The sequence below is a fragment of the Solea senegalensis genome, linkage group LG19 (genome assembly GCF_019176455.1).
Source record: "Solea senegalensis isolate Sse05_10M linkage group LG19, IFAPA_SoseM_1, whole genome shotgun sequence".
NCBI classification, from domain to species: Eukaryota; Metazoa; Chordata; class Actinopteri; order Pleuronectiformes; family Soleidae; genus Solea; species Solea senegalensis.
This window is the reverse complement of record NC_058038.1, coordinates 9992774-10014441: the sequence shown is the minus strand read 5'-3', so window position 1 is coordinate 10014441 and position 21668 is coordinate 9992774. Positions and strand designations below refer to the sequence as shown.

The 21668-nt window shown below is 41.8% G+C and overlaps 2 protein-coding genes across 3 annotated transcripts in view; both read right to left on the bottom strand.

Moving 5' to 3' along the window:
* LOC122785643 (SH3 and cysteine-rich domain-containing protein 2-like) overlaps positions 1-2810 on the bottom strand; it is a 29826-nt gene extending 27016 nt beyond the window's left edge. For both annotated transcript variants that reach the window (XM_044051536.1, XM_044051537.1), the window contains exon 1: positions 2198-2810. In XM_044051536.1, coding sequence (XP_043907471.1) covers positions 2198-2284 — 87 coding nt within the window. In that variant the 5' untranslated portion in view covers positions 2285-2810. The remainder of the gene's footprint in view (positions 1-2197) is intronic.
* Positions 2811-9581: 6771 nt separating this feature from the next.
* On the bottom strand, positions 9582-20496 carry fbxl20 (F-box and leucine-rich repeat protein 20). Its single transcript, XM_044050942.1, has 15 exons — positions 20015-20496; positions 16144-16205; positions 15138-15192; positions 14895-14969; positions 14640-14734; positions 14492-14560; positions 14321-14416; positions 13555-13681; positions 12997-13071; positions 11854-11984; positions 11398-11458; positions 11243-11287; positions 11095-11151; positions 10772-10984; positions 9582-10192 (listed from the first exon to the last, which is right to left on the bottom strand). The coding sequence occupies exons 1-15, from the start codon at positions 20054-20056 to the stop codon at positions 10085-10087; spliced, it is 1311 nt and encodes a 436-aa protein (XP_043906877.1). The 5' UTR covers positions 20057-20496; the 3' UTR covers positions 9582-10084.
* Positions 20497-21668: the final 1172 nt, after the last annotated feature.

Below are 21668 nucleotides of genomic sequence, written 5' to 3'. Positions count from 1 at the left end.
TTCAAAAATTGGCCCCACGGCAATTAAGGTCCAGTGTGTGCAACAGTTATGAGGATTTATTGGCGAGAATTCAATGCATTAAGTGTGTCTTTAATGAGTGTTTAATCGTTTTAGAATAAAAAAAATAAATAATTCGAATTTTTCACAGCCTCAAGACGTGGGCCTTGCTTTACGTTTCGACAGCAGCTCAAAATAGCCACAGTGAGGCAAAACGACAGAAACGAAGGAGAAGAGCTGCTCTTCCCACATAAACCCGTCAGCTGATGGACGACTCAATGCACTTGGTTGATGACAACATGATTTCGGGGACCTGGAAACGGGAGATTTGAGCAGGGGAGTTTGTTTTTTTAAATGCATACTGGTGAGAAGATAAATTCCCGTCAACACTTCCAGTGACATTAATGTTGAGCATCTCAACGAGGTTCAGAAGATGCCAGCATTCATCTTCTCACCTGAATATCAAAACCTCCGAGAGCCATGCAGGAGCACGGAGGCTGAAGGTTAAAGTGAAATCTATTTCACACAGACCCCCCTTTAATACCACCAGCACAGCTTCAATCGATTGGTGGGTGGGTCGGCAGGTGGGGGCAGATCCAGCTGAGGAACAGAGCCGCCTGATAAGTTTGTGGTATAAATGGTTGTAATGTGGTGAAGAAGGAGAATGGAGTAAACCAATCAGATCGGACCTGACAAGCACAGGGTTGCACCCAATGTTCTCTGCTAGCAGGTGGTGTGGCACTAACAGCAGAGGGCCATGCATGCTGGAGTGATAAAAAAAACAACAACACAATGCTGACTTTCATGTTCCTCACAGAGAACATCAAATATTTCAGAGGCAATCTGGTGGAGTATCTGACTGCGGTCGTGCACGAGCGTCATTTGACTTCAAACATGTCAGCTGCATGTGCTGGCGTGTGTGTGTGTGTGTGTGTAGGAGGCATGAGACAGAGACAAAGACTCGGCTGCAGCAGCGAAAGTTGTGTCAGGGCATTTTGGGCTTAATGAATCAAGTGTCCTAAAAGCCCTCCCATGAAAAAAGCAGACAGTGAGAAAGCTTTCACGGCTCACACTCTTGGAGGCGAGCCCTTGAAATCTGTGTTTATACAGTCCAGTCAACAAATCAAATGGAATCATAAGGACACTTTGTAAGGCCACTCGAAACTCAGGCAGCCCTGCTCTGCTGCACAGTAAAGCAACCTGTTTCTATATATTAAGACCAGCGTATGAATAATTTATCCTCATTTCAATATACACCTACTGGGCGTTATTCTATGCATTCAGGCGTGTAGACCAGCTCCATCAGAATGGAGAAGAAAGATGATTCAAGTGACTCTGAGCAAAGAATGACTGAATGAGAATCGACAGAAAGTGCTGATCTGCGGTGATTTTCATGCACAACCCTCTCAAGGATTCACAGAAAAAGTGGCATTGAAATTCCTCGTTAAAGCCAGAGGTCAAAGGAGAACGACCAGACTACAAGTCACATGTCAAACCCTGAAGCATGATGGAGCTGAAGCAGTAGAAGACATGAGTGCCACTTCTGCCACTTAACTGGGTGTCTTGTGTACTTAATAATGGCATTGAGTGTAAATCCACTTGCAGCATGGCAGGGCTGTTTGACAGAGGATTAAACCAGTTGTCTGCATCACACATCTTTTTTTTTTTTTTTTAGTAATGTTGATTTGCCATATTAAACATTTAAATCAATTTGCCATAGATTTTGTCCTGCACTAAATGAACAAATGCAACATTTATAGTAACAAAAATAGTAAGGACATGTGAACACACAGCAATGATGAATCAGTCAATAATTAATACTTCGAATGCTCAATAGGAATTGGATATGAAACACCCTCTCCCTTCTATCGTGCTCTCACTATAATGGAAGGGGGAGAGAGAGGGGGGGAGACAGTGACATCAGACCTTACGTGCAAGTTACCAGTGACGCATTCGTGGCGATTACAGGTGCATCTGTGAGGTAGTATCATCCGTATGATACAGATTGGAAGAATGGCACAGAAAGATAACAGAATTTAAAGAAAAACTGCTCTGCAAAGTTTAAGTGTTGAATGTAGAGATTGTGTTTTTATTTCTCATGAGTGACATTAGCTGTGTGAGCTGTGAGGCAGACCGTTCAAGACGAGAGACATTAGTTTCCACAAACAAAACAAAAGTGCGTGCTGCTGCTGGTACTTGCCTTGGATGTCCTCGGTTGGACGGACATGGTGCTTGGAGAGCGCTGGAGCTGCGCGTCGCTCTCCATCTCATTGTTCTCAGTGATCATTGGTGTCGTGGTGCGGAGAGTCGTTCGAGACACAAAGAGCAACAACTTCTAACTCCGCACTGTGCGTCCTGTCGGCAGGAGACCTCCGGCTTTAGCCATACAACACACGGAGACGCGTCCACTTCAAAGGGGCATGTGCGCGCTGCGAGACCGTCGCCCTGTGGCCGTTCGCTCTCCGCGCGCCAACTGTGCGACAGTGGCTTGATGAAAGCGGTTCATAAACATGCACACAGATGAGTTGCTTATGTTTCCATCACACTATAAGAGAATGACAGCTGAGAGCAGGGGGAAGCTCACGTATGGATGGCCTGCCGCGTTGTCCCTGGACGCGCATCGCAAAAGCTCCAATATGGCACAATCCTCTCCCCCAGCTGAAAGAAGAAAAACGGGTTCAGTTTTCAGAGTAGCGATGCAAAAAAAATATCAATTTCACAAGATTAAATCCACACTGACACCGCGATATGCTCAAAGCGGCACCGCTATGGTGTAAATCCAAAGCACAGTGTCCTTCACCGCTGCATAGACTTAAATTTAAGCGCAACGAGAGGCACGCCTTCCTGTGCGTCGGAGGCGCATGATTGGGGCAATTTTTACAACTCTGCCAGGATCCATTTAGACCAAACCTGGACTCACGGTCGTGGGCGGAGGCTTATTTTGACACCAATAGCTCCCAATAGTTGCTCACAAAGGTCTGGGATTTTTTTTTCTTTGTCCTTTGTGCTTTCTTCCAGCTGCACGTATTTGATTATAAAACCCTATTCATTCAGGCCAGAATATAGGATATAACAAAGCAATTTAGTTAATTATTGTGCTGAATCTTACCCTAAGGCAGGGGTGTCAAACTCATTTAAGTTCAGGGGCCACTTAATCTCAAGTGGGCCGGGCCAGTGAAATAAAAGCATAATAACCTATAAACAACAAGAACCCCAAATGTTTCCCTTTGTTTTACATTTAATGAAGTAACATATTATGAACAACCTGAAACTTCTTGAGAAAAACAAGTGCAATTTCAACAATATCATGCCTAAGGTTTACCATTGATCTACAATGGTACAAAACATTTAGTCACAGGTGTCTGGAACTAGCATTAGATTCTAATCATAATGTGACATTTTCACAAATTCACCCTGCAGGCCGGATTGGACCCTCTGGTGGGCCAGTTTTGGCCCGCAGACCGTTTGTTTGACACCCCAGCCCTAAGGCAAACAAAGGTAAAGTGAATTAGCTGAAACTGGAAGTCACATCCTTTTCTGTGTTGTCTGAACAAAGTAAGGGAAACTAAAAATGTTCTGCTGCACCGATGATGACAGAATGGAATGGCTGTATAATCTCTATCAGTTTGCATCCCATCTCTCTAAAGCCTGGGGGAAAAGGTCAGGAGAGGTTTGTTTAATATTATTTATGCACACAATAATAATAATAATAATAATAAAAAGAATCATTTAAAACATTGTACTAAAGTATTTTACCACAGGTGCGAGTCTACACACTCATAAAACATCTCTAAACTACCTCTCCATGTCATATCTATAAGCCAAGGGAGTGATGTAACAAACAAAAATGTATTATTATAAAATAACTTCAGGGCGATGTAAAAGTGAGTGGGTATAGAGAGAACATTATTGCAGAATTTCTGTTGATGAAGCTGTGAGACAGAGCAGTCATCTCCCCTCTCTCCTTCAGCAGAAGTAAAGTATGACCCACATGGGATGAACTGAACTACTTTCTGTTTGTCTCAGAGTTTTTGGAGAAAAATAGCTACACTCCTCCGCTGCCATCAGTCGTTCTGTGGGCTTTGAATCCGTGTACAGAAACACACAGTGCTACGAGTGCTTTGCAGCTGCAAGCCTTGCAGAGTCGGGGGCTTCATCCAGTTTGGGTGCAGCAGCAGCAGCAGTAATGCCAGACCATAATTGGTGCCTCTGATTTCAAATGTAATCGCACTTCCTAGTCTTGCAAGCCTTTTTGTTTGATTCGCCCATTTAGAAACACATGTAACACACTTAAGATGAAGGAAAGTGGAGAAGACACAGCTACTAAAAACGAAAGAAACCATGGTGGTGTCGTCTTACTGCACCAGTCACTGTGTGATAAGATATTTCTGCACTACAACATGTCATGCCTGACATCAAAGTTCCCTCTAAAGCTGCCACAAAGTCTTTGGCGGGCGTGGGCGTGTTTGAGGAAAAGAAGGCAGAAGAAAGACAAAGAGTCATGCTTCGTGCGCCTGTTATCACACTAATTATTGCCTCACTCGGATCAAGAGTGCAGAATACGGCGGCGTGAGTGACTGAGTGAGAGGAAAACTGTGCAAATCAGAGGCGAGTCAGAAAGTTCTCCAGTCTACAGAAGTGGCTTTTTCCCTGTCAAACAGAAACAGAAACATGAAGTCTGTGGTGGAGGGGGGTGCAGTGCAGTGAGCTGTGATCTGTGTGTGTGTGTGTTCAACACCAGGCAACACTGAACAGCACACACACTCAGACACACAGCTGCTCTTCTTAATACACTGCACTGACCTAAATAAAACAGCATCCCTGACCTTTACTGTAACCAATTAATGCCTGCAGTTGTTTAACACGTTCTCCTTTTAATTAAAGGCAACTGTGACCTTGCATCCTCCCATTCACACACACTTCATCATTGATTTCTATTCATTTGGACAGCCTCAACCAGGAGTGTCAAACATACGGCCCGCAGGCCAGAACTGGCCCACCAGAGGGTCCAATCCGGCCCTTGAATTTGTGAAATACTATATTTTTCAGTTCCAGATACCCTTGACTAGATGTTATGTGAACTTGTAGATCCACTGTGATCTGTAAGTTGTCATGCACATGTGTAACTGGCAAACTTAGGCATACTATTGTTAAAATTGCAATTATTTTTCTCAAGAAATGTCATGTTGTTCATAATGTGTTTGGTAAAAAAGACACTTCATTACATGTAAGACAATGGGAAAGATTTGGAGTTCTTGTTTGAAGGTTATTGTACGGTTAAAATGAGTTTGACAACCTTGGCCTAAACAAAGCATATGCTATTCAATTAAATCCCTTAACACCCTAAACCAGTTCCTCAGAAAAGAGGCTCTGCCTAATTTGGACCAGATTTAGGTCTCCATGAGGACTATTGGTCCTGACATCGTCAGCATTTATTCCCAAAAAAATGAGCACTTTTCTAGTCTTGATGACCACTCAAAGCTGCTTCACACCACGGGTTTGCCATTCACCCATTCACTCATACAGTTCATACATATTCTATCACTCATCGTTCATACCCATTCACATGCTGCCGGCACAGCCGTCAGGGGCAGCGTGGGGTTAAGTGTCTTCCCCAAGGACAAATCGGCACATAGCAGAGCTAGGAATCAAACCCACAACCTTCGAGTTAAAAGACAACTACCACTGATCTACCTTCGCCCAGGAAGGTCCTAAAGAGGTCAGAAACACAAGAACACACACATGAACATGGTTATTCTTCTTAGAAGTCTGAATCAACTTACATTCATATGGACAGCCAGTGAACACACAGCCTCATCTGTAATCTTGGTTAGGACTGAAAGATTTGGTAAAAACAAAATATATAATATCACTTGAACTACTGAAAATTGTTAACAGACCAATAATTAAAAAAAAAAATTAAATGAATGAAATTGCAGCCTTTGTGAACAATCCTAATTGCATTGTTTGACATTTGAAACCCATTAACTTTTCAGCTCGACTGACAAGGTCACTGTTTTTCTACCTGCAATTCCTAAAGAGGTAACAAAACCAAGCTCACGCACAAGCACACACTGACACAATTCCACCCCCCCCCCTCTTGTATCCACTACTTGAGTGATACCCCAGGTGCCAGAACACAGCTGCCAAAAATGAACATTAAAACGGGGCTGAAAACACATTGATCTCTCAGTGATTTCAAGACAGGGGCAAGAAGTAATGAGGTTGAGAGGGACCGAACGAGTCCCACGCGGCAGAAGACGGATCCCAGCCGTGACAGTGGTCGTCATGGTGTAGCCACAGGGCCAGAGCTGCTGTTCTTTCCACTCCTATAAATTGATACTCCTTGTCCATCTGTGTTTCCACTTCAGACACTGTGTGTGCGTAAGCAAGCACAGCCAAAGACTCAGCTACGTGTCTTAAACCTGAGCAGTGTCATTTCTTCAACTGCAGACGCACACCTGGTAAAGGCTTTGTACTGAGAGGACTAAAGGGCAGAGTGTCGTATGCGTTTTTTTTAGGTTGACAAAATCTTCAATTCAAGGCAAATTAAGCTTGCGGGTTTTTCACATCAGTTAAAAACAACATTAGAAAGTGATGTTTAATTGGGGCAGTGTGAACAGGAGGAATGATTACAGCAGACAGGAGCTGGTTCAGTATTCATATTCATGAACTAGATGTGAAAAATTGCCAATCTTTTAACCATTTTTGTAGTGTCATGGGACAGAAGACTAATTTTAGGTTTAATATCTGACAAAAATAAGGTAAGTAAGTTATTTTTGCTATAAAAGAGAAAGCCATTGACCGATAACAACCTAAAAACAAACATTAACAATACTGTTCATAAATAAAAGGGATTTTGTTTTCACAGAAAACCATGCAGTAAATTACTGTTTTAAACATTTGATTTTTTTTTCCATCTAGAAATGAAAGGAAAAATCAACTTCACTCAATGAGTAGCTGATTTAACCTCCAGTCACGGCACAACCAGCACTTTGCTGCCATCTACTGCTGCAACAAGGATAAGACAGGATCAAGTTCAACACCAGAGAAAACTTGACAAGTCTTAATAATATAGGTATATATTTATTCATACGTACATATTCATTTATAATCGGTTAATTGTAAAAAAAAGAGAGAAAAGAGAAAAGAAAAAAAAGGAAAAAGATTTACAGTAATTATGAACTACAGTCATTGTCAAATTTTTTTTCTGCCGTCATATTTACCACAAACACACACACACACTTGTAGATTCATTCATTGCCCTCTCGATCCACAGCAGAGGAGCTTGACCCGCGTGTAAACTGGTGAACATGTGACAGAAAGACACAGAGGTGTTTGATAATGTGAGGGAGAATAAAACTGGCGTCTTGCTTTGTAGAGCCTATAGTGTTTTGTACCTCAAAGAGGCCGACGACCACCCCCCCGTCCCTCCTCCCCCTCCTCCTTATTTTAACAAATAAAAGCCTCAGAAGCAGTTTGAGGGTTACAACCTCCAACGGTTACTTTTCCAGGTTAAGTGTCTTAACACCAAAGCACAAAGATGGAGTACGCAAGATACCGTCACCATTTTAATGCTTTGCTGTCAATCCAAACCGTAAGCCCCAATTCAAACAAAGCAGATCAGGCTGGATTACACTGGATTCATCTCAGTTTGTATTGTCCAGGCCGTTAAATCGCAGACTTAAGAGAAACTGTAAGTCTTGTTATTTTTTTTCCTGTCGTCTTATAACCAGAACAGGGACATTTCAGGGTGATCCACATTCCACACTGGTCTACCTTGCTTTTAGTATTTTGGGCTTGGTGCATTATTTAAGGGTGGCTTTGGCAAAGCAAGCCTTGAGAATTAAAAAGAAGAGGAAAGCACACTTATGGGAGAGAGAGAAAAAAAAAGTGTTTCTGTGAAAGTGGCACACACACTGCCTGATCAGCCATCTCGAGGAAGCATTCAAGAAAGTGTAGCCTACATCACACATACATACATGTCATCACCTCCTCCTCAATCTACATAAAAATACCCAACTCACATTTAACATTTATTACAATTGCACTGGTGCCAACACTCCCCCCCCTCCCGCGCCCACGCCCCCTCCCGCTCGGACATTTAGTAACAATAAACTCTTGATAAAAACACAAACCGGGAACTGGTAGAGGGTTCAAAACTCAACTCGGAGACACTAAACTCATGACTTCAAACACAAAAGCAGGCGCAATCCAAACCACACCAAAAACAGAAATGCAAAGAAAGAAGAAAAAAAGATCCAGAGGTCGTCAGAAGGGGAAAAAAACGCAGTAAAAGACGCTAACAATGAAATGGGAAGAACAGAGACAGAATAAAGCAGGTGCAAGTGCAGGAGGAAAATATTCCATAAGAAAAAGGCTTCAATACTTCATAGGGTGAGGGCTGAAGTCCATTATAGCCCTCACAGAATTGTGACAGAATTGTGCGCTCAGGATTCAGTCGACTTCCTCTTGCAGGGACTTGTCCGATCTGATCTCGCCGTCACCTCCAACGGCAACACTACCATTTCCAGACAGACAGTGGGGAGGTCACAGGTGGCAGGACGTCACATGCTTGTCACTCTGTAGCCTGCAAGGCCTCATGGGAGTTGAGGAGTTGCTGCTGCTGCTGCCCCACCGATGCCAGGGCATGTCATCTCAACGCTGTGCGTGGTTCACTACGTCCTCATCGTCGGTAAACCGTCGCAGATGTGAAAAAAAACCAAGAGCTAACTAAATGAAATCAAACTTGATGAAAATAGACATAATTCTGATTGTTTTCAGTTGGCTTTTTCTTTCCATTGTCCTGGTCCGACAGCATGAATTCCTGTAGTGATGTCTTTTTTTCCTCTCTCTCTTCTATTTCGTCAAAAGAGCTTTCATCAGCCAGCGTCGGTTCTTTCGTCAAACTCCAGATTGAGAACGTTCTGCTCTGCAAAGCTCCAGCACATTCTCACACGTACGAGCTTTTCCATAGTGTCCTCAGAAAGATCCGTCGACAGCAATCCCTGTCCAATCTCATGTCATCGCTGTCTGTTGGGCAGCTGGCTTCGACTCTAGGACTCAGTCCTCGTATATGTACAATTTGATTTAAAAAAAAAACTAGAGGTGTTACATGCAACATTTGGCATCTTCTCGAATCCCCACTTATATGACCCCAGTTTGTCTTATTTTTTTTCCCCTCGGCACATTGAAGCGTCTGATTGTAACAGAGAGAGAGGTGAGGGTGCAGGTGTAGCAAGCTCAGTGGATGCATTCAAATGAAGACTTGTACTTGTGTGTTGTCCAGAGATTAACGTCTTTCTTTTTTTTTTTAAAGTGTCTCATCATTGCTTTACTGTAAGTGCAAATAGCTGCAAATATTCTTTTTTTTTTTTCTTTTTCTTTTTTAAATCACAAGACAGGCTGCTTTATTGGTGGTGGTGGTGGGAGGGGGGGGGCTGCGACTTCTTGAAATTAACAGTCTTACACAGATCTTACTCGAGTGCAGTTCCCATCCAGAGGTAGCAGTTAAGTGACCTTCAACACACGGGGGAAGTGTGCGTGAGAGGTTAAGTGGGCTCTTTCAGCCTTTTTGTTTTTTCTTTTGTGATTTCTCTCAAAGTGCTAAAGAAGTGAAGAGTCTGGCTGCTTGTCAACACTGGACAATCTTTTTTTCCATTTAAAGAGCTTGTCATCTAACAATTCTGTTTAAGTTGACTTGATGCTGATGGTGAGCATATTAGATTTTTACATAATCATGGTAATACTGGTTTGTCCACTGAACCCAGGAATGTTCCAACATTCGTCTAAGAGTTAATCTGTGTGTAAAGGTGTTTGTATATCGGCTTGTGTAAAAGGCTGTTGTCTTGTGTGTGTGCGTGCGTGCGTGTGTTTGGGAGAGTCAGGAATGTTTTGGGAAAAATTACCCAAGACCCTGTGGCGTTGTTTGGCTCTCTCCCTCTCTCTGCAGCTCCAAAAGGGGGACACACCAGCATGTAGTCTATGACTTGGGGTCGGCAGTTGGGAGGACAGTAGGTTCAAGGGTCAAGTGACGGGCTGTGGGGAGCTTGTAGGGGGAACGAGGACAGGGGTTGTTGTCTTTACATCATAGCAGGACACAGCAGCGGCAAAACCTCTGACGGCTGCCCCCGACGGAGGGAGGCGGAGTGACGGGAGCAAAGTATGCATGCACTTTGATGTTCGGAAGATGGGTCTGTGGTGAAAAGGAGAAGAAAAACAGATGGGAATGCATTAGTGGTTCACACACATTATGGGAAACCTGCATTAGGCAGTGGCTACGACACATAAATAACTGAATGTCGTTAACTTCGACACTTAAAGTTGACACAGTAAAGTTTCCGACATGTATGATTTATATGGCAATATAAGCCACAGATGAGAGTTGTTGCTCCAGTAGAATTTGTTTTGATTTTTTGGTGTGTGGGAGAAGTTGTGACTCAAACATTGGAGTTTGATTCAGGAAAGAAAAAAAAAGAAGAAAGATTGAATATATGACATCTCAGCGAGAGAGGATCAATCCCACTCTCAAGTCTCAGCGATGAAGTAAATTAAATAATAAAGTTTAACAGATGACTTCAACTCAGATAGTAACCCTTGTACCTCAGAATAAAAGGTCTCAAAGACTGTGCATCCAGTAAACATCTATGATTAGAGAGGAAATAATTTAGATTATATAATTTCTCAAGTTGAACTCACTTGAGAAAAACGGTGTTTACAGTAGGACTCCGTATGAATCACAGCTTGCTCACTGCCATTAGCCCACACAACTCACCCTTAGTCTCTTGATGCCAGCGCGGGTGATCTGCTGGCAGTCATAGAGCTCAATGCGATCTAGACTGTGGCAGGTCTTCAGGTGCTCCAGTGACGCATCTGTGATCAGGGGGCAGTTGTCCAGCTCGATCACCTCCAGCCGATCGTGAGCACAGGGGCCGCTGCCGAGATGTCTGATACCATCGTCGGTGATCAGCTCACAGTGTGATAGACTCTATGGTAACACATAATGATACCAGAGCAGGGGCTCTATTACTCAGCAAGCTTCCATGGGAAAGGCCACAAGGGGTTAAAAATGTGTGTAAGTGACAGGCACACACTCACTAGGACTTGCAAACGAGGGCAGTGGATCGACAGCTGGATGAGCGTCCCATCTGTGATCTGGCGTAAAGTTGAAAAGCAACATGTGTCATAACTGCAGACTACATGCAACAACAGTGGAAACACGGGTTCATTGTGGTTCTGTACTCACCTGCACACATTCTTCCAAATCCATTTTCTCAAGTTCATGACAATTCTGTAACAGAGACAAAAAAAGGGAAAACTGCATGAAGTTTAAGGGACTTTAAATATTTGAATCTGTGTGTGTGTGTTTAGGAATGCAACCAAAACAGAAACCATACTCACCCTTGCTAATGTAGTGAAACCCACATCTGTTAGCTGAGAGCAGCGGGCTACTTCTAATATTCTGGAAGGAGAAAAGCAGAAGTAGAGAGTTGCAAAATGGCTGCATCACTTAAAGTAAGTCACTCTCTGAGCACAGAGTCTAGACTGTGCTTTAATTTAATTAAATCGAGACTTGAAATATCTCTGCTGCAGAGAGGTCAATTTATTTCTTTGATTCATTTATGATTTCCACTACTGCCTCTATATTAACGGCAAGAATCTTAAAATGCACATTTTGTTTTTGGTCTAAGATTTACACTTAAAAAAAAAACCCTTGAAGCCAAATCTACTTCATTCTAAAGTAAAATCAATTCTGTTCATGGTGGTTACTTAGTCAGATGTCTTGATGAGTCTAGGAATTAACTAAAAAAAATAAAGTCATAGCTGGAATGTGTGTGTTTATGTGTCAACTTTTACCTGAGGCGGGGGCAGTTCTGTCCCAGGGCGTGAAGGATGGCATCTGTGATGTTGGCACAACCGGACACACACAGAGACTGCAGGCGGTGACAACCTCTGCAAATTGTGATCAGGCCCTCGTCTGTGATCTGCTGCTCACAGGAAGACAACACAGGCATCTTTATGTAGGCAGAGGGCCATCTTATATTGCATGTGCACCAAATTCTAAATGGTCTCTTTCAACACCACATTCATACAACTTTACTAGTGTAGCTGTTATACTTCCCACCATGCCTCCATCACTCCTGATGAAAATCCATCACCACAGACAAAAAGCAAACTGCTAAGTTGAGGAACACAAAGAGTTGTGTGGAGCGGAGAGACTTAATCAATATTGTGTGAACTCATTTGACAATGGTTTGAATGTAAGACATTAATTACTATGTAAAAATCACACACTACAGCTTTAACCCTTTTAACACCTAGCGTATCGCAGACGACACGTTTGCGCAAGCGCACTTTGCATCACCGTAGATACGTGACAGTTTGTGCTATTGGAAAAATGCCAACGGTTTCTGAAAGCTGAGAAGTTGCACGTCAAAGCCAACGTGTGCTTATTATGGTTATTTCACACACAGTGTTGCAGGAAGCCTGTAACGCCTGTACATAGTTTCCATTTTTTGGACATTGAGACAAAACTCAAACAAGTATTACTTTTATTATGTTTTACACTGCTCACATTTCAAATTTAACACGCAGAATCTGGTGTTTGTGTACAACTATAGTGTTTTTTAAATTATTAATATACTCGTCTAACATGTAGTAAATTGTAAACAACTGATATTGAAAGTTATTCTAGAAAAATAGTCACACGAGATTTTCTGGTTTAACCTTTATGGTTAAAATAAGCAAAAAGTCCAAAGGACATTTTGAGATTTAGGTAATTAAAGGGTTATGGAAAGACTTTCGTCAACAAACATATGGATCATCATATGGATTGGTTGAGCAGGCTTCATAGACCAATGGCTATTTGAGTCACCAACGTGTACTTGGTGACCATAACCTGCTCCACCGAGCTGTGTTCTATAAAATTAAACCTTTTTTAACAGAGCATTGCAACACTGACAGTTAATGTTGTCTTCTAGCACCGACAACTGTACTTACTGAACATGTCTGCAAGTTGAGTGTGACAAGCTCTGGACAATGGGCCCCAATATGTTTCAAAGCCTCATCTTCTAGCTGTGAAAGAAATGAAATCAGAGGAAAGACTGCAGTCATGTGAGATCACAGAACTACACAGTACACGCACTATTGTATTGCAATAACCATGAAGTTGAGTTAAAACCTCAGAGTGAATACTGCATGTCCTGATTTTCTTTAGCGATTAAATTAATGATTTGTGACATATTCAAAGAAATACAAGGTTCACAGTGACTGAATAAAGCAGGATAGAACTAAAGCTTTTACATTTGTTGTAAACTGTGAGTGTTACGTCTTTCCTCAGAAATGTGTGCTGCAAGACAGGAAGTCATGTAGTTCATGTTGGGTCATGTATTTTATGTTTGTGGTTAGAGTTTGTGCAGCGCATCGATTCTTTCTAAAAAACACCTTGATGATTACAGCTTGTGTTATCCACCATGACAAGAGCTGCCTCACAATTTGTCAAATTAATAATAAACATGTTTGCATCATCGGGCTCTGGTTTTACATTTCCAGCCATACCTGTGTGCAACCTTTTAGAAAAAGGCCCTTGAGTCCAGGACAGGAGCGCACAAGGGCCTGGATGCCATCCTTGGTGATCTGATCACACCAAGAGATGTTGAGCTGCTCAAGCAGGGGACAGCCCTCACTGAAAGATGGGGGGGGGAGAAATTCACAGGTAAATAATTGAAGCACTAGAGTAAACTCCACTTCCAGAGAACTTTCTGGAGCTGTATAGACCTTCACCTGCTTATAACCATCTTTCATAAGCATGACAGAATTAATCCTGATCCATTATGATGTTGCTGAGATACATGCATCTGAATGCTAAATTTAAATTGCTGCCAAATCTGTAATCTGGATCAGCATTTAGTGTGGGATTAGATTGTCTGGTCTGGCATACACATACCAAATTTTGTTAGAACCCGATGAGTTTTGACTGAGATTTTTGCCCATTATAAGGTTTTTTCTTTAAAATTATTATTGTGCGACGCCATCAGTGAGTATATTCTTATATTCATTTAATGGGAACATACTTGGGCGATGGTTAAGTCAACAACTGTAGACAGGAAGTTGCTAACAGAAGGACAAACATACGTAATAATCCCAGCCCATGTAAGAAAGGGTTGAAACCTCAAACTCTCTCTAAACCTACATCCCCTTTAGTGGTGTGGCAATATCGGTGCACAGCAACTTCCCTTACCATATTGTAAAGTCGAGGGAAGCGATCAGTCTGAGGCCACTGAACTATAATAGGAACATACGTCACAGTGTTGAACATACACACCTGAGAGCCTTGAGTGACAGGTTGGTGATTGAGGTACAGGAGGAAAGATCCAGGTGCTTCAGCTTTGGACAGAACTTACTCAGACTATTACATGTGCTGCAGAGGAGAAAAGACAGTGTTTTAAAAATGAGAAACTGCATCACGATTCATCAGCACTTGGTCGACACACACCTGTCAGTGATCTTGGTGCAGCCATTCAGACTGAGCAACTCAATATTCCTGCAGTTCTGTGAAAATGTCCTAAAGTAAAAAATAAACAAAAAACATTAATTTGATGACTGTCAGAAAGAATGTTAAGATAGGACCTTGCCAAACCCACCTCAGGGCACTGTCACCCACACCCAGACATCCTCGCAGGCTCAGCTTCCGAAGAAACCCGCCACATCTCTTGGAGATGTTCTCCACCACCCGGCCCTGCAACAAAAACAATCCACTCAGCCTGCTGTGTGCATTGCTACACCTAAATTTACAGAGATTCGATAAAGCATAGAGCATAAAGTTAAGGTACACAAACAGAGATTTAAGTTGCGAGTAAAGAGTGAGACGGATGGATGGTAGGATCAGGCGTGCTCACCTCAATGTCCCTCTGAAAGTCAAAGAGGTCAATCCGTTGCCAGTTGCTGCCATCCAAAGCCAAAACATTCCACGACTGAAAGCGAGAGGGCAGAAAGAGACATTTAGCATCACCTTTTTGTTGTTGTTTCCCCAAACTTACGGCATAGACAAACGGAACATGCGCACACTACAAAATACCAAACACAAATATACACACACACACACACACACACACACACACACTTTGTGAACACAGACTTACCCGTGAGACCTGGGCACAGCGACAGAGTGTCACCACATCCAGAAAGGAGAAGATTCTGGAAGACAGACAGGGATGGTTTAGAGAGCCTGATCCCCCACTGCCACAAACTTTCTCCTTATACCAAACTCTGCCGTCCAACTCCACAACCCTGCTTGTCTGCTTCCACTCACAGCACAGGGGTGTGGCTAAATCAGTTAAAATTGCCAGCAGGATTCATGCATTTACCTGGTTAGACTCAATAACATGGGGGAAATCTACGATAAAGATTTTTCTGACAGATAATGTAGTTGTGATTTGAAGTCAATATTCATGGCAAGACTGAGGACTTGTGCTGTATAGATCACATTTTCAAGCGGCGTATATTAGATGAATGAAATGAGAAGAATTCAAATTGCAATCTTGGTCTGTAAACAATTAATATTTCAACCCTAGTTTTCAGGATAAATATGTTTATTCAAAGAGAGCGCCGGCTTCTAATGCACAGAGCCAGGGACTTAATACAGGAACCTACACTGCAGCAAAAACTGTGATAGGTTTAAAGCAAGGATGCTGTGGGTCGTTGTGTATTTTGCCAGCCTCACAAATCAGGGCAGAGAATCAGCAGCCGCAGCACAGGCAGCTTGGCCGGTCAGGCTGAGGCTTGAGTTATGGCCTTCTTATTCTGTTTGCTCAGGTTCACTTAAGCGTTTTTTTTGTCTGAAAGCTATCAGCAACATTTTATAATACAGATTTAGGACTGGGGGGAGTAGTGAACGGTGGGGAAGGAAGAAAAATTGGCATTTTTATGATTCGTTTAGTTGCAATGTTTCTTTAAAAGTTAGTTTGCATGCAGTTTGTGTGTACATGTAAGTGTGACTGTAGGAGGATAGTAGTGTAAACCCAGCTGTGCCTTTTTAGTGTATGCTCTGATAAGTTGGAGCAAAGTCAGGGAGGGGAGTGTGATGCACTCAGCATGCCACTTGTTTTTTTCCCACAAAAAACAGCTGCATTTCAAAATGTCACTCACCGTAGCAACAGCTCCTTGGGCAGCTTTTTATTGATTACCGCCTCGTCACTGTTTGTGAACATCTGAAACAAAGCCGAGAGTAATGTTAGCTCCATATCAGCATGGTTGAGCGCCCGTCCATCCACTCACCTCACTCAAGGACGGCCCCGACACGTAAGCAAGGATAAATGATAGTAATCTCATTAGCCGAGATAGACTCAATGTCAAGCCTTGAAAAACCCTGATGGTGACAAAAGATAAAGCAGCACAGGAGACGTGATGTTATGTGTTTTAAAGAAAAATGCCAGTATAGAACTGAGGTGTTGACTACAGAGCTGTAATGACCTCTGCTTTCTGCATTCACATTCCATCCTCACTTAGTGTTATTCACACTGACGAGTTTTCCTTGGGTCTAAATCGGTATGACACTTCACTTCAGTTACACTTTTATCTTTCGTGACTTTCAGACGAATCGCTCCGGTCCTTACAAGCAACTAATGGTTTTCCTCACAAATAATCAAATCTGCATGCACACAAATTATAGCCTTTCACCCGCAGCAAAGGCCACTAAACAGAAGACACAACAAATTAGCATTTATTACTCCGAAACGTGCACACACATTTACTAAGGACTCTGCAGGGTTCCCATAATTTGTGCTAAATTGTACTCTGCTAGACTGTTAAATACAAGACGCTGCAGTTGAGACAATGATGTTTGTTGGGGAGCATCCACTCAGCCACAGCAAAGAGAATGAAGCAACATCTGGCACAATCCTTCCCCCCACAGATTTAAAAAAGATAAATCCAAACCATGGACAGGGTAATTGAGGGGTGGGGACTTTGGTGTGTAAATAAAAAAAAAAGTGCAGGAAGGCACGTTATTTACAAGAGACAAACATCTGTGACAAAATCAACAAGGAATTTTAAGTCCTTTATGTGTGCAGTTGCTTACGGCACCAAGAATAAATTAAAGGTTTAATTGTTGTGCCTTTTTTCACAACTGCTCGATTGTAAGGGACTTGCACACTGGGGCAATCGTATTCATCAGCTTCACAGAAAACCAAATGTCAGGCCTGCCTGTTGAATCTATTGACTGCATCTTTAAAAATCCAGTCGACTAAACATACAAACTCCACATAAATGTGTGCAGCTGTCGATACAGGCATCACAGGTAATGCAAAAAGCTGAGAGAATGAATAGAGAATGTTTTTTTCCATTTGTAGTTGGGGCTAAATCGACTCCGACAGCTCCCTGTCCACCACCAAACTACTGCATTCTGGCCAAATTATGCAGGGCAATTTTCAAAGAACCAGATGGTCATCAAGCATAAATGGTCCCCCTTTTGTGATATAGCGCAAAAGAAATCTGATGCAGCATCAATACGAGCATTATGTTTTCTTTAGTGGTCAGTTACAGCTGGAGGTAAAATGCTGGATAAGCTGTAATTCCCAGCTACTGATATCTGTACAGCAAAACAATGTGCGATAATATTTTTTTTTTACTAAAACAAGTATGTCATTTCCTGAAAAGACCCCAACCCTGTCCCGAAATTATTTAGATTTGTTTGAAACTAAGTTGAAATTGAATACAGTCCCAACGTGGGCTAAGATGTGCACTTTATCTTCCACCAAATCTGTAAAGAAAAAAACAATAGCTCCATGAAATCCCCAGGAGAAAATCTGCCCGCAATAACCAGAATGTTTTGTTGCTTACTATTTAAAAAGACTCTTCAACAACTCCCACATCGACACACACATGTATCCAAAATGTAGAGGTCTGTGAATCATAAAGAAGTTATTACTCATTACTATCTATAAAGTTTGTTGAAGCAGAAGATAAAAATAATTGGCTTTAATGTTGCCTTCTCCGTGACTGCTACAGTGTTTTGTTAGGAGCTGGTGTACAATATTCAGTATCCACTGCAGAACAGTGAAGCTGGACAGGACATGAAAGGAAACATGTAGCCAAAGACTTTCAAAGTAAAACGCTTCACTTGTAGAATAGCAACTGAACACTTCAATGGTCAAAAAATAATCCTCAGAAATTAGATTTCAGCATGGGCTTTTTAATGTAGCAACTGTTATACAATTAATGTGTGATAAATGTATTAGTCATAAGATTCAAAGAGTTTATTGTCATGTGTACAGTAAGAAAACATGTTTCTCTGTGCAATGAAAATCTTTCTTTACTGTCCAAACAAATGCTGAGTTAAAAGTCAAAAGAAATAGATAAATAGTTAAAATAGATAAAGTAATAAAAGAACACACATCAAAAGGCAGTATAACTAGAAATGCAATAAAAAGGAAGTAGACATCTGTTATAAATCTGCATCTTACAGAGCTCAGGACAAAATTTGGTTTTGACCAACATTTTGGGGGATTTAATAATAACAAATGATAATACAAATAATATAATTTGTTTTAATAAAGATTTATTATACAACACTGCATCTTACATTTGCATTTTGTGTAATAAAGTGAAAGGTGGATTTGGTTATTTTTTTAAAAAATAACATATTATTGTTTTACTGGTTTTATATTCCGTTTTTTATTTTATTTTTTATATTGCTTTTAGTTTACATTTTTTCATATCCTGTCTGTTTTATGTATGTATGCGATCTTGTTTTAAATGTGCTACATAAATAAATTTGGATTTAATTGGATAAACTTTGTCAACTAATTATGGGTAGGGGAAAAATCGGATCATTCATCAAGTGTCTGGAAGCACAAATGTGCAAATGTATATAAGTAAGTGAGCAAATGAGCAAAAATCGATTAACCTCGATTAATCGCCCAACAACGTGAAAAACGATATTGAGCACTTTTACTTTGAAGTCAAAAGCGGTGGTTCTCTGTTGTCCCAGGTTCCGTGAACTTCTCACAGCAGCTTCACCGCAGCTGTCGGGCCAGAAGGTAACGGCCTGAATCTTCTGAGTCGTCAGCTGTCGCACCGTTAAAAATAAATAAAACCACACACAAATCCCACACTAGCTGAGGGGGGATTAAACCCCGGGCGACACGGGGCCAATGTCACCGGCGTGGTGCATAACGTTTCTGTATGATTATTGCTTTGTTCTGATCCCAACGATATTCCGCTACGCTTGCGTGGCTGCGACACAAAAGTTTATGGTAAATGCTTCAGAACAACAACCAGCACCACCACACTGCATCCCGTGTGTGTGTGTTTCAGTATGTGTGAACAGGTGGTCCTTGTGCCAGCAGCGTAGTTGTTGTTGTGCTGTTACTACTACATATGTGGCAGATGATTGAGGCCTGTTTGTTGATATAGTTGTGCTAATACAGCGTGCGTGTAGCAGCAGTCACAACCCCGAGGCCCCCACATCCGCAACGGCCACGGACACGCACAGCACTCTGGCTCAACCCAACACAAGTGGCCCAAGAATCACTCCAGTTCAGATATAAACACGTCTGTGAAAACCAGTTTCGTGAGAAAGGCGAGTCGTTTTTTTCTGCTGGAACGTGTATCAGTGAGGTGCAGAGCTGCACTCGGTGTGCTCCAGTGTAGCCTCATTGTCTTTGTTTTGACGGCGCAGAGGGGAACGCAGACATTTTAGGAGACATTTTCTTTTGTTAAAACGAATTAACTAATGTACCAAACAGCACTTGAGGCTAAGTGAGGGGATACAGCGGGTGGTGTCCTCAGAGAAGTGACATGCCAGGCCTCGACTGTGAGCTGCTGCTGCTTTGTCGAACAAAACAACAAGCGTTTGACCTAAACCCAGACACCACTGACTGCGGAAGCTGCATCACCATAAACGCAATTTTAACAACTAATACAGCGACACACACCACGTACGTGCTCGTGCAACTGTTAGTAACAACAACTACACTGTGCGTCAATGACTGTCAGTTGATATCGTGAGGAAACTTACCTCAAACCGGCTCCGGGAGACACCATTTACCTCCTTCCCCATGTCGGACGCTCGCTGGCGCTCACCGACTCAATGAACTCGATGTACGCGCAGTAAAGTGCGGATACGGACCCTTTTCCTGCCGACTCCCCTCCACGACTATCATGCTACCGTTCTCCCGGTAGCTCGCGGGGCTGCTGTGCCGCTGCGTTTTCCACCCCAACGACAAGAGCTCCAGACAGTTCCTGATAAAATATGGGGCTATGGGCTACAGACACCAGCCAACCAATGAGCCAGTTCTCTGCTCGGTTTGTCCTCACCTCCTCCGCCCCCTGTATAGCTTTCCATCCATCCACACAAAAAGCCCGACAGGGATAAAAGCACCTGGCTGTACTGAAATGGAGCCAAACTCACGTAGAAACAATACGTATAATGTATATTTTAAGGTTTTAATTAAATGCATCGAGGACGCTGTCTTTTAAGCTCACAGCGCAAGCGCTAGTTGAAAGATAAGTCAACCAAACGTGTGATGTTGACATTTCCATAGCTTTTAAATGTATTCATGTAATGCAAAGTCTCGGATAGGAAAGTAAATGATTCTAATGAATACATGATACTGAGTTATTTTCATGAACGCTGTATAATATTAGCGTTGTTTTGCTTTGTCATGGCAAACTTAGATTATAGAAGCGTCCATAGAATCACAGAGGTTGGTGTTTTTGTTGCACATTGACCGTTTCAACTGTTTATTAACGCACTCAACCCTGTTGTTATTGCTGCAGAAGATACTACTTCCTTGTTTCAGGTTGGCCACGCCTTAGGCAGACAGCAGAGCCAATCAGCATCCAGGGCTGCATACGTCACGCCGCGACGACATACCGGGAACACGCACATGACAACAGTCAGTTTTTATTTGATACATCTGTTAATCATGATGTCAGAATTTTACATTGATTGTTGTAAATTCTCAAGTAAAAAAAACACAAACTTCACTGCTTTTAATAACGGATTCAAGCAATACACTATTTCACTTAAATATAAGAAAGATTAAAAAAGCTTCTAAAACTATTGAAACTGTATGGCTTTCAATGTATTTATATGAACTCTGACCTTTTTCTTTTCTTTCTGTCTCTACTGTCTCTTCTGAACAACTGTTTTAATTGTGTTGTTTATTGAAAATGTCTTGTAAACCCTTTGGTATACTAATAAAGTTGATTGAAAACTGTAGGGTCAATTAAAATCCTACATGTCAGTCAAATACATACAAATCTGTTTCCAATGCATGTTGTTTCTGTTCCACATGTATAATATCATGTTGAAATAACTTTGTTAATGACCTGAACTGGAAGAAAATCTTGGTGATCCTAGCTCAAATGCTTTATTGTCAATAAGGTGAAGGAAGTGTCTTTTAAAATTGTTCACAAATATTATCCTGCCAATCACTAAATGGTAAAATGTAAAAGAAACATTAATGTAAGCTTTCAGCATCCTGAAACTGTAGACTTCAGGAGAATCATCCTTGTCTATTGAAAGATTTTGCATTGTTTTGGTTTTTTTTTTTTAGAAATCAGAGGTAAAAATCAGAAATGCTTCTTCATAATAAATCTATTGATTTTATTGGCAAAATATTTTATACATAAGTGCAAATCTATGCAAACCTATATTTCTTGTTTTT

Excerpts from the sequence above, each read along its gene's own strand:
- fbxl20 (XM_044050942.1), bottom strand. The coding sequence starts at position 20,056 with ATGGGGAAGGAGGTAAATGGTGTCTCCCGGAGCCGGTTTGAG. Across the intron at positions 16,206-20,014 it reads TCTCCCGGAGCCGGTTTGAG|ATGTTCACAAACAGTGACGA; the intron begins GTAAGTTTCCTC and ends GCTTTGTTTCAG. Across the intron at positions 13,682-14,320 it reads CTGTCACTCAAGGCTCTCAG|TGAGGGCTGTCCCCTGCTTG; the intron begins GTGTGTATGTTC and ends CCCATCTTTCAG.